This window comes from Brienomyrus brachyistius, chromosome 7 (assembly GCF_023856365.1).
Source record: "Brienomyrus brachyistius isolate T26 chromosome 7, BBRACH_0.4, whole genome shotgun sequence".
Classification (NCBI taxonomy): domain Eukaryota; kingdom Metazoa; phylum Chordata; class Actinopteri; order Osteoglossiformes; family Mormyridae; genus Brienomyrus; species Brienomyrus brachyistius.
This window is the reverse complement of record NC_064539.1, coordinates 13,220,946-13,234,781: the sequence shown is the minus strand read 5'-3', so window position 1 is coordinate 13,234,781 and position 13,836 is coordinate 13,220,946. Positions and strand designations below refer to the sequence as shown.

At 39.2% G+C, this 13,836-nt stretch overlaps 1 protein-coding gene across 4 annotated transcripts in view; it reads left to right on the top strand.

The window, feature by feature from the left end:
* The window catches only part of arl15b (ADP-ribosylation factor-like 15b), a 95,710-nt gene that overhangs the window by 40,102 nt on the left and 41,772 nt on the right, over positions 1-13,836 (top strand). For all 4 annotated transcript variants that reach the window (XM_049019133.1, XM_049019136.1, XM_049019134.1 and 1 more), the window contains one exon: positions 309-517. In XM_049019133.1, the coding sequence (XP_048875090.1) occupies positions 309-517 (209 nt within the window). The remainder of the gene's footprint in view (positions 1-308; positions 518-13,836) is intronic.

Below are 13,836 nucleotides of genomic sequence, written 5' to 3'. Positions count from 1 at the left end.
CCTGATGAAGCTCTGATTTTTCTCTATCAGTTTGAGCTACTTCAGTTGTTTGTAATACAGTACTTTTATCATCCCTGATGGTATTCAGCTGTGGGGTAAATCTCTTTGATTGTCTTCCCAGCCCGTTTCCATACACACACACACAATTTTGGATGTGCAAGTTCACCTATTTATTACTTTTCATGGCTTAACTCGTGGCCACATGTCTGATGCGACGATATGGCCATTGGTGATTGGCGCGATGCGGATGTGGATCAGATGGCACCTTCTCCGCGACGCCTATCATAACCCTCGCCCTGTTTTTTTAGGAGCTGACACTATCAAGAAATACTGGAGTCGCTACTATCAGGGATCCCAGGGAGTTATCTTTGTCCTGGACAGCACCTCCTCGGAGGAGGACCTGGAGGTAGCCCGGGCGGAGCTACACTCAGCCCTGCAGCACCCCCAGCTCTGCACGCTTCCTTTCCTAATACTGGCCAACCACCAGGACAAGCCCGCCGCACGCTCCGTGCAGGAGGTAACTTTCCACACCAAATATAGAGCTCGGGCGCTCGCACGGCTGGCCCGTTTCCGCCCGCGATGCGCTACGGCCTCCCGTGATGTGGCTGGGCCTGTGTGCGCGTGTGCTCTCCGTCAGATGTTCGTGCGCCAGCCGCACTGGATTTATGGGAGAGGTTGGTAATGGTCTTTGTCAGTCACAACGCTGGCTTGCCACTCTAGGACGGGCATGGGATCATGGCCACTACCTCCGTCTGCCCCATGCTGCCACCCAGCCCAGAGTGTCACACAGAAGGGGAGTGTGGAAATCGACTATGCTGTTTCTGAAAAATGGCCTTTTCCTATACAGTGACGAGACTCGGAGAACAAAAGCATATCACTTGAGAGAGAGCGAGAGAGAGAGAGAGAGAGAGGGTGGAATGTGAGCATGTCCCTGTATTAAGGGGGTGTGGGAGAGATGCCAGACGCTCTTATGGTGAGATGTCTGGACTCACGAGCGCTTCGCTCCCCAGTGTCAGTAAAATGCTGTAAATAGGCTTTAAACTGATCTGTTTTGAGCTCCTCGGAGAGCAACTAAACAGGCAAGGAGTTGATGACATTTTGTAAAGCAACTGTTTCCTTAAAGCTCAGATCACACACCTGTGCTCACATGCAGCCTAAATACAAAGCATGTGTGATCTAGGTTTCCAGTACTCCATAGGGTTGCTAAGAACCTAAAGGATTGATCCTAAGCTTTCTGTAGCGCACTGAGAAAAAAGAAACAGTCACTCGGTTCATCTGAGTTCAGCTGGGGGATGGTGGGAGGTGGCTCACTTAAGTCACATTTTACGGCGTAAGGGGGAAACATTATTTTATGTTCAACATGGCTGTGAGTTAAATGCGAACCATTTCTGCGCATGCTACATGGGGATATTGGTGTCATCCAGTTTTCAGTTTATGGCCAACATACTGAAATGGGCACCACTGCATGACCATGTTTGGTTTTTCCTATTTTGATACTTCTTTGTTTTTTCATTTTTCTTTTTGCATGTTTCTTTTTCTACCGTGTTAATTTAATCTATTGGTTTAATCGAACTGAGTGATTATTCCACGACTGGAAGTTTGAGGCATATAAAATTTATAACAAAGAAAAAAAAATTACTCAGCTTAAATGTTGAATGATCACCGGCCAAAATGAATTAATGAACATCTCCTGCCAGTGCTGTTGCATTGGAGCTTCTATGAAAGGGCAGTGCTTCGATTTCAAACACTCCAGTTCCAATTAATTGAGGTTTAGATATTGTTGTTCTCTGGGTAGCATTTTAAACATCTAGATCTTTGTTAATTGCTACTTTAAAAGCTGGATCTCATTAATTAATTACCAAATGCCAGGTATTTGAAGAACAGGCAAGTTTGTTCTTGTGTTAGTCATAAGAACAAGTTTGTTACTATATGGGCAAATTTTACAAGAAGTCTGAATTTATGTAATTCTGTTTTATCCAGTTTTAATTTTTGAGCATCTCCGACATGAGTAATTCTCGAGTCTAGCAAAAGTGGAATATGTATTATTGGCCCAACATCTGGTTGATAATGAAACATTAACTGGTTATGAGATGCGGTGCTAGCAGCCTTCCTGCCGTGGTTGAGAAAAAGCATTGGATTTAATTATATAAATAAAGTATTATTCATTAAACAAGTTTTCAGTCAATGTAATAAGCAGCCCGGATTTTAATATTCACTATGGAGAGTTAAATTAATATGAGACTGAAGCTAAACTAGGAGAAGTCCAGATTTTCCACATTATCCTCCCATTTGACAAAATACAGACTGTTATTTTATGGCAAGTTTTTTACTCATTTTAGATCTTTAAATATACTTGAACTTGCAAAATGGTAATAGAATCCTGTTAAAAGTGGTGCATTTAACGATGGGCTTTTTGACAAGTTAGGAACTTAGTTTTTTTCTGTGATCATTTCAGTTTTGTATTTTCTGAAAAATAAATTCCACACATTGGTTAATAGTCAAGCTTAGGTTACGGACTACATTGAAAATTGAAATGAAAGCATTTAATTGATAGTGTGCAGTTACCAGTGGTAGCTTTTAATGGGTTTCTGTGCACAGTGTGATAAGTTATATGTTTTAAGCATTAATTTCAACAATGAGGGAAGCACCAAAATTCTTTTCATAGAAACATTTGGTACAACAGTATTAGATGTTTGAGAGACCTTTGTGTATGTTTATATTCATGAAAGAAATCACAAAGTATTTAACATTTATTTGTTTCGTGCAACTAATGTACTTGCAAAAGGACGGTTTCTGATACTGGAAATCAAATTCCTGTAACAAAAATGTACATGGATCTTGAATCTGACATGTCATTTTTCATTTATTTGGAAATGTAGCCACCCTTCTCCATCACAAACACCAGATTGTCTTCTATAATTTTTGTGAAAACCGCAACCTGAGGTTTTGAGAAACCTTTTGTGCAGCATCGCTTCCAAAGCATTGCTATTGTTGTATTGTTTTCCCATTAGCGTAGCTTCACTGTTTTAGAATAGCTCAGAAATTCTCGATGCAATTGGTATAATGTGAATCACCCAGCCATTCCATAATCCTTTTGTTTTTGAACACTTTTTATTGTAGTGTAAAATATATTGTCTTGCATACCTATCAGCCACGGGCCTAAACATCAGGTCCATTAGTGTAGTTTTCATTGTCAGCCCACAACTCTTTCCTTATTCAGTATTCAGATCTTTGCAAGCCCAAGTCAGGCACTTTTCTCAGTGGTTTCCTTTTTACAAAAAATAATTTTATTTAGTGGAAATCTTGTGTACTTTTCCATAACATGGGAGCATGTGGCTCTATGTGGAGTGGGAGGTGTTTGAGTTTCACATCTTTGAGTATCTGTGGAATGGACCTGAGTGGATTTTTTTGATCTCTGGTTCGCCTGCAACAAAATCATGTCAGCTTAGCTTTCCAGAAGAGGCCTGTAAACACTTTCTTCTCTTGATGTAAATCTCTGAATAGTGCAATGGTCACGGCCCAATATTTGCAAGGTTTTCGGTATAGCGAAGCCTTCACTGAGGTCTTTCATTCCCATTTTGATTATGTAATCTGTCAAAATGATTAGCATATTAACTTGGCACACCAAAATATGCTCTTTTAATCACTGCCATGTGGCATACACAGTTCAGGCAAACTTAATGAGTGTCACCTGTTTTAAATGGAAAACATAACTATAAATTGCTGGATTTTCCTTAATATGAGAGTTGATGGGAATAAGGTGTTGCGTAATTAACACACACTGTAAATGTTTATGTTTTGTTAATCCGTCTAAACCTTACGCTGGAGGTATTCTAGTTCTTTTCATTTAATGAGCAAAAATTGGGATTGAAAAACGAATGAAAATAAATCTAAAACATTATATGACCACAAAGCCACCAAGTGTTAAACCCGGTCATTTAAATTGAACCAGTTACAGCAGCTCTTGTTTTACACTAGTGGACTTAAGTCTTCATTGCACAGATGTTTGAAGTATTTGGTTTATGTCAGAGGAATAACCAATGAATGAGTCTAATTCAGAAACAGTGAAGTGCATTTAGTGCATCACATACTAAATGATATCCATCATTGTTCCCTGTTAACTTTTGAACTTTCAAGACTGAGGTAGTCACCTTCCGCTGTGCGTAGGTAATAAAAAGTACTTTCAGTGGAAATTTGAAGGATATGGACAAGCGTTTGACATATGATGCCTGATTCTCTACTTCGGTGTGTGGAGTTGTGTTCCAGCTAATTTTGAAGTGTGTGTTAACAAGGGTGTGTTGCGCAACAGGGGGGAAGATGCAGAGTGTTTGTTGGCTGGGAGGCAGGGAATCTCAGAATGACATACTGTGGGTTGAGAAGTAGCACATGAATGAATAAAGGATCTAGAGATGACTTGCTTACATTGAGCTTAAGTGAATATTTGAACACTCATCTCCTTATCAATCATTTCATGCTGTTAAGCAAGTTGGAGCAGTGTAAGTTTTTACAGGTGTCTCTCAAAGAAACAACATGATATAGTTCATTCTTGCTTAGCACAAAGTTAATATCTGTTACTTTCTGTGTGAGGGCTTCATTATAAAAGGTTAAAGTTACATTTTTTCCAGTAAGTAATTGACAAACATTGTGTGGTTCATTTGTGCAGTTAACGATTTAGTGCCAAATTAGTCTGTCTCGTGGCACGGATGTTCTGACTTGTGGGCTGAGGTTAATTCATGTTCAACATCAAATGTCCCATGAAAATATCCAAACGTAGCCTCGCTACGAAGATGAATTCTCCATTTGTTTAAAATGGCCTTTGTCATGCCATTTTGTACTTTCAGTCTCCATCTGAGCCGCTTGGAAAAAATTGTGGATTTGAGTATTGTCCTTAGATAAGGGTTCCAGCTATATGTTGGAAAGGGCTTGGTGTATGTCAGAAAATTGGAATCTAAGTTACTGAAGTCTGCTCCAGCTAAAATTAAGCCTCAAAAGGATACTAAAAATTCATAGGCATAAGAATGTTTGAACCGACTGTTCTAGCACATCTAAGTAACAATTCTGAAGAAAGAAAAATACTTCCAGAAAAAATAAAACCATCAATGCTTAGTTGAATTTCATCGGGCTACTTTGTCAGTACATATAAAAACTTTTTGGGTGGGTGACCCATGCTCTTCGGGATGAAATCCAACATTTAAAAAAAAAAAAATTATAAAAATGTCACCTATTGACTATACAACTGGTCAATACATTGCACCAGTCTTGCTGTAGCATGCATCAGTTTCACAGAGGAAATGCAACACACGTTAGCAAGAGAAGAGATGTCCATTTTATCTGGAGATAATGATTGCCTTGGTCCTGAGGAATTTGGAGCAGGTTTGTCATGGGACTCCTGTTGGGCCATGGGATTGGACCATATTTGAGAAGGTGAGATATGTGTGCTGAGGTCAGAAATCTCCAAATCGGGGCACAAAAAATTGACAAGAAGAGCTCCACACAAGGCAAATGCAGGTTGTTTTCTGTAACTACAGCATGACACGGGCTCTGCTGCTGCTGTGGTTGCGCTATAACTTGTCAGGAAAGCAAGGACAGATGCGATAAGCTGCGCTGCCCTGGGGAAATAGCATCCTGCCAACGCACAACTGTCAAGTTCCCTACTCCAAATTGACTATGCATGTAGTCACCATCCTTGGTGTTTAGGACATTTCTAGTCCAGTTACATATGCTCTTGTTTTACACTCATAAACCTAAGTTATCATTGCTCACATGTTTGAAGCATGTGGCACAATTGCAGTAATCAACAATAAGGTCCAGTTGATTCTTTGGTACTTGTATGCTTGTCTAAACATAGAGAGCTAATATACTAATGAAAACACTGTAAACAGAATTTGCTATCTTTGGGATGGTGTGGTTACAAGCTATTCATTCTTGAATATTAACATTGTTACGTAAAATATAAGCACCTCGTAGATTCAGTTTGATTTACTATTACTTCATGAACAAAGTGGACCTTGTAGGCTTTCTCTAAAAATGTACTAAATACACTAGCGGCCGAAATTGTGGAAACAATTCCAGTTCAGCTGCTGCTCCAGTTACTTGTTTAATCGTCCAACATATGATATTTGTAAAATCATACATTGAATGATTAAATAAGTAACCATGTTAATAGTTGAATAAAGTTCTGCAATCTCTAAAAGTTGGAAGTGTTTCCAGAATTTTGGCCACTAGTGTAGATTCCCTCTGAAAGAAACAGGACCCGTATAATCTCAAGGAGCATGTTATAGTACTTATAGTACTTACTTTTCACTTTTGCAGTATTTTACTGCATCGTGTTGGTTATGGTTGTGTGGGTGTTTATGCTTTCCCAGGACTCCTTTGTTTTACCATTGTCAGTTTCTTTTTGACATTATTCTCTTGCTGTTCAGGCCCAAAGGAGTTTGAATAGAGTGCGGATGTGTATGTTGATACAATATGTCAACAAGGCATCTTTGTTTTGGAGGTTATCCTAACGGACGTCCCTGACAGAATGTCATTTTGCTTTGTAATTAGATGTCTTGTATGTTGCATAAAGTTCAGGAATCGTTTTTTTGGTCTCCCTCGAGGAACAAAAGACATAAAATTTATTTTTTGGACTTTGAAAAACTGAACTGAAAGCCATGGCTTGACAATGTAACACTGGAGAACATCCTAAGTTGTTGACATTAGGTCAAAGATGACTGATGATGGAACACTAAAAGCTGTTCCAGAAACCTCCTCGCATAAAGAAAAAGGAGTCTGGATGAATGTTGAAGCTACTTTATTTTTCTGAGGTTTTCCTAATGTTTTATTGTTCAGTTTCACTTTGGAGAAGTTGAAAAATGCCATTATTATATTAAATACAGCTAGTTTATTGTCCACTTGTCTGTCAGCATTTAGAAGACCTACTTTAAGACACTTTTCAGTGTGGGTACACATGACTGTGGAATAGCCATTCATATTGTGTAGCTACTTTTTTCATTTTTGTGTAAATTTTTTTTTTTATGAAGTGTGGCACATTTTGAAACATTTTATTTGATTTTATGTTTTGAACTTAATTGAGGTTTTTTTGAGCAGATTGCTCACATGCTGTCTAAGTGGAATAGATCCATTAATTATTGGTGGAGCTAGGGGCATGATTTTAATTGACGATATACTCTGGCCCAGGATGATTTCCGGTGGAGCTGACACTGAGGTGTACTGGACGCTCTCTGAACAGTATGGAGAAGGGCAGTACCCTTCATGGAATTGGGGTATAGCTATGATGGAGGCCATCTGCACTAAGATGGTTACGGATGGGCTGTGTGTTTCCTGTTATCCTGAGGGGGTTGAGGGCTGACGACGGAGCACCGAGAAGGCTGGCCGGCCGGCCAACGGAAGGCTTACGGACTGTAGAATAAAGGCTGAAGGAGGAAGATTCAGCCAGTTAGAGTAACAGGGTTTTCACATGTAGCCACAAATACGGGGTAAGGAGAGGGTGTAAAAGATTATCCTTTCTGTGTAAAACTGTTTTTCATTAAATTGAGCAAATGTCTTTGCTAAGGGCTTCCAAATGTTCAAATATGTCGATAGTAACAGTTCTGGAAAAGTATCATTACATTAAATACAAATGGTTAATTGTCAATTTGTTTAATTGACATTGTCCTGTCAAATACCAGAATCTGTGCGCTATTAATCTTCTGTTAAATAAGGGTGTCAATGAGTCTCTGGGGGTGTTGAGAAGTTCCCAGACACCCTTTGTAGTCTAGTAGTTTGTGTTCGTGTGTACTGGTTTTATTACAGCAAATCCAGGATTTTAAGGAAGAATCTATTTTATTTTGATCTCTAGATGAGGTACTCGGCTAGCCTCTTTGCTCCAGGCAAAAGAACACGTATTAAAAACCTACCAAGAAAACCACATCAAAGCTAAATGGTTTGACTCCACCACTTGCTGCATGAGGATTTTTGGGCCTGCAAATTGAACAGTTTTCTGAGGTGAAGAATATGAACTTATCACAGTAAAGAAAACAGAAACGGAGATCGAGGTGTGTGTGTGTCTGTCTGTGTGTTTGTTAGGGAGGTATTTGGCATCTGAGTATTAAAATTAATCTGTGCATCTGCACTGCGCCATGATGAAATCAGTGTTGGCTGCAGACTCTGTGGTTTAACCCTTGCTGTCTGATTTGCAACACTATAATTGGTTGGCTTGCAAATGGTCCTTGGTGAGCAGTAAATATGTTGCTGTGGAGAACAAGATATCCCCATGCAGTTTTTCCCTTTTTTATGTATTATATTTTATGTGTTTCTAAAATGCATCTTTGTTATTTAAAAGTATATAGTTTAGTGTTTATCTGAAAAACTGTTTTGCTCATTCAGTTCTCATATTATTGTACCTGAAGTAGAAATTTTTTGACAGCAGGAAGTATATTTTCTGAAATGTTCTTGTCTTTCTAGTGGTAATTTTGCAATCAAATTGTCTTAATTATGGCTTTTTTATGTAAGCTGATATTGCAAGTGAATTGGAACAATGTAATCCGAATTTGAAAATACACTACTTGGGTGTTCAATCCTTGTCCTTGAGAAACAAGATGACAGTGTGTGATCTAGCTAAATGGCTTAGTTATATGTGAGTTAAAGCAATGAACTCATTATGTTCTAATACAAACTGCATTATTGATGTAATAGAAACTCATTGAATCTTATGTACTGAGGTGGCAAGACCCCATGAGATAATTCTTGTGTGTGTGTGTGTGTGTGTGTGTGTGTTGTGTTGTGTTAAATGTGAGTCCTGATGCCATCCGATGCCTACTCTGAGGAAAACACCCCAAGTAGGTATTATAAGAGATGTAGTAAAAGTGGTTTGGGCTTTTGCACTCTTCGGAATTTGCTTGGCTTACCGGTCTCTGCCTTTCCAGTGGTTCAACCTTTTATTTGTCTTTACTGTTAATAAATGTCATTTTAGCGGCAATCATGGAAGTCATCACACTGGCTTGTGAATAGACTTATTGGACAGGTTCAGGCAGTGCTGGAACCTGTAGAGACACTGAAATAACACTAGAGCAATACCTGCTGCTGAGATATGAAACAGTGCTCTTGTGTGAAGGGTAAAGCATTTAAGATCGCAATCTTTAGTGAAGGAACCTCTCATGACCTTACAGCATAAGTCATGAATTAACTTTACTGGAAACTTCATTTGTCTACTGCTATTCTTATACACACACCTTGGAAGGTGTTGTATAGCTTAAAATGTTTGCAAAGGTGTCTGTGTGTGCGCGTGTGTGTGTGTGTGTGTGTGCGCGCGCGCATCTCTGTGTAGATCTTGAATCACTTCCAGGATCCAAAGCCGTATAAGTCATTACAGCTGTCCTTGGAGGTGCAACCTCTTCACAAATGGTGAGTCATCTTGAATGGGTTCAGCCAATGCTTTCTGGCTCCCATAATATATAGGAATGTGGACCACTCAGCAGAAATACTCAAACACTAAAACGATTTCTCCATTCTGCTGCTCTTTTACATTCCTTTGCTTATGCAGAAGAGCTGTACATTAGCAGTCTTCAGGAAGACCTCGATTCAGCCTTAATATAACTTGGAATGCTCTTGATGCTCTTGATCATAAAGTGGGATATGGTCAAAAGTAGGTTCAATGTAATTATCCTGGATCAGAAGGACTTACTGTCCCTGTCATGGATCAGGTTCCTTGCAATGCGGAGAACATCTGTGATGTAATACTGCGAAGTTAAATATTCTACGTTAACAAAAGGAATGTGCCCTTCTGTACATGGGGACAGTTATACCAGCTAATTCATTCATCAGTCTGACCATTGAGCATACATGCTTTTTTACTTAGTTTCAGTGTGACGGCCAGATAATGCTGCCACTCAATAATCTCCTCCTCTTAGTATTTTGTCCCTATTATGCAGTTTTAGAAACATCTCTCTGTGCTGGATGTGTCTTTTGATCACTGATCTTTGACCTTTTTTCTTTTTTCTTATTTAAATCTCCTATTTGACCTGGGCCAGCTCTCTGTTGGGGGGAGGGGATCCCCTCTCATTCCACTTGAGTAGGTACGGGTGTAATGAGCTGTAATGTCGGGGTGTGGGTGACCAGACAGACTGGGAAGTGGTGGCGGGAGGGGGGCTTGGAGGAAGTGATGCGTCCCGTGCAAAGGGCCAGTCGGACGTGTAGCTGTGAAAGGGACTTGTTTCTGCACATGCCTGATTTACTCCTCTGTCAGCTCTAGCCGCCACCCTGCCAGTAACTTTCCGTGCCAGAGTTCACTACCTGTCGCTGTGATGCTTGCTTGTTTTTTCAAGCGTCTGGACGTGCTGTGCTGTCTGCCTACTAGATTCTCGCACTTACTGTCTGAGATTTTTTTCCTTTTCTTTCCAAGCTAAAAAAAAAATGTGCTGTGGGAGCTTTACTTTATACCTGAAAAAAAAACTTCCCTGCTAGGAATATGCTTTGAAATAGGTGTGAGCCATTGGAATGCTCCAAGTTCTAGCTGTTTTGCTGCTCTGCGCAGTTACTGTACCGTGGTGTTTTCTGATAACAATCACTCAACACTGATTTTTATGAGTGAATTGACTAGCACTTTCTCCTGAGTCGTCGTAGCTTTTTAATGCAGGCAAAGGTGGTAGCTTTTAAAAGTCACGTATCAGATCTAAGTGTTCTCTTGAAAGTAATCGCACACTGTTTTCAGCTGATAAGGCAAACACCCCCACACACACACACACACACCATGCACTAAATCATTCATGAATCAGACAAAATATTGTTTAATTCAGTTATCTTGCAAGTGTAAACATTTTTGGCTTTAAAGCTTGTACCGGTTAAAAAGGCAGTGGAATTAGAGATAAATGGAACAACCCAAAGAAGAATGTATTCAGTCTTAAATGTGTACATTTATAAATCTATCTTCAACAACAGAAGCTACGTTTTCAACAAATACTTGGAATGTAATGAAAATGATCTGATATTCATTGTCTCCATATTTACTGTGGTAGGGCATTGCACCAAATGCCCTTTTCACCTTGGTTTTATAATGAAAAAACAAGAACTTATAGACCACGGATTGAACTTTTGAAGTTTTACCGTATCAAGGTTGTTCTTATCTAACCTGATATTTGCTTGTTCCTAGCATACAACTGATCTGGGAGTTAACAACAAATAAAATGTAGATACATTTTGAAAGCAGGTCCTTCTACAGAGGTGTAACTCCTGGTTTAGTTAACGTGATTTGGGTCAAGTTTAAAAACAGTGAGAGCTCCTGATCTCATTATTTGAGCAACTGGTTTGCATATGTAAGTAGCATGTAAGTAGTCTCCTGAATATTATTTAATGATGGAATTCCCCTTTTAAGATAATACCAGAAATCTGTTACGATTTTCTGGCAGTCTTTGAATGTGTTTTGAGTGCCTATCACACAACACTTTTCCTTTTAGGATGAGTGTCCTGTCTGATCTTGCTTTATTTACATCCATCCAAAGATAAATATGTCTGTGACAGCACTATACTCAGAAATGAGCCAGGTGTGACAAAACTAATTGCTATGTTTCCATACGTTTGGCCTCCAAAAACGCTTATTTTTACCATTTCATTTTGCTAGTTGACATATACAACACAGGTGTTATTAAAAGAGGGAATCAAGTATGCATATTATATAATTGTATGAAGCATTGTATAAATACTATAGTCCAGTAGTATAGTTCAAATTGGATCTTTAAAATATTGCATGATATTTTTGTAATACAGACACTCTTCTACTTACGAACTTTTAACTTACAAGCTTTCAGACATACGAAGAGGACTCAAAATTGTTCTCATTGGGCTCCCGTTTCCTGTCCGCAACATCATTTATTTTTTCAGCGCACCAATTCCGCCTGGTACAACTTCTGGCCGCTACTCCCACCACACAGCAGTGTAGCGTGCGTACTCCCAGCGTCCTAGTTCTTTGTACTTGCGTATACCCATAAAATGATGTTGAATAACGACTTACGAACATTTCAAGTTACGAACGGCCGTTCAGAACATATCTCATTTGTAAGTAGAGGAGCGTCTGTATACAATTATTATCAGTAAGACCTAGTATGAAAAGTAAACTAATGATTAATAATTACATTTTGAACATTACAGTGGTAGTTTATGTAGCTTAAGTAAATTACTGCCTTTATACGGGTAGTTTATATAGTTATTCTAAGTAAAGAGAAGAATGTTTCTCTAACAGTGTGATTTCTTTAAACCATTTTTTGCTTCTGATCCTCACTGACTCATCACTGTAACTAGAAGGCATCTGTGTCTTTGGCAGTCGTTTAACTTCTCTCCTAGTTTAGAATGTCTCCCCTAGTGACTCCTATTGATCATAAATGCCTTTTCGTTAACTCATACAATGCAAACACTGTGAAATATGCAGGTAATTGATGTAATAGCAACGACTTGTGATTCATTTGGTGAAAACAGGCTTGTGTTGCTATGATGTCATTGTGGTTCAGATTAGGGTAGTCAGGGGAAAGCTTTGTAAGCGGCAATGAGAATCACACAGGAAGTGGAGCAGCCACTTCAACACTACATATATTGGACCACTTTGCAGTTGGGGGGGGCAGGGCCATGTATATCTATATTGGGTATGAAGGTAAGTCAACAGTGTTATCACTGATCATTGTGGCTACCTGGCTTTTTCCTCAAAGAATGGCCCCCCCTGCTGTCATTAGCCTGTCCTCCACCTCCTCACTTCCTTAATGTAGTCTTTTGTATGAGGACAACACCATTTATCTTCACACCTCAAACATACAGATAAGAAGCTTCTGATCTGAGTCTTTTCTCATTTGTTCCTGGCTGTATGTAATTAAGGACTAATTGCAAGAAAGACTCCATTTTGGTTTTCGATTCAGAAGGATCCCCATTCCCTTTGTAAAATGTTATCACAGCAGCCTTGCTTGAAGAATGTAATTCTTTAATTTTTTTTCCTCACTTCATGTTTAATGTGACCAACTTCCTACATTTTCTGGGTTTTCCAGTGTTCTACAATCTAGAACATTCTGTACATTACTGGAGCACCCAAAGAACATTTATTGCCCGACAAAGTGAAACCGCGACGGTCAACTCCTGTTAGAGCATGTGGTAACCGCGTTCCCCACATGGCCGACAGGTGTCCGCGTGCACGCCATAAATCACCTGGCTGGCTTTGTGCTTCCCATTCTGTGAAGATAGTTTTCACGCATCTTGGGACTTAAGAGGCCTTGGGGATGGTCTTGTGATGGTTGAGATTTGTGGACCACACAGTGGAGAGAAAGTTTAGAAACCACATTTAAGCAGACGTTAATGTGAAGTTTAATTTCCCAGACAGCTATCAGATCTTGCTAAGCGATACTGCTTACTGTTCTGTGGAAACCTGAATTTTAATTTGTGACATAAAACTGGTTGTCTGTCTAATGCACGATGAAGCTGTGTTTTGGTTTATTTATTATTCTCTGTTGTATTTTGGATATGTGACTGTGTACTTATTGAATAATAGACATTATGATAACAATGGGAATGCTGATGTTAGGTGCGAAGGGATCAATATAACTGACAGAAGTGTGAGTTGATTATTAAAAGTGACCAATATGAATGGAGTTGTAAACTCTGAATTATCCAGTTGATGTCTCTGGCTTTGGCAAAATTATGAGGAAACTCTTTAACTCAGTCCCTGAATATATTTAATTGTATTTAATATGTTGCTCTATTAGCAATGGCTATTAGCAATTAAAAATTGTCATTTCTTCTTCTTCTTCTACTATTTCATAAGGAAAAACTGGATGAGATGTGTAAGTTGCAGCTTTCCCAAATGGAGATAATGATTTGAAGTTT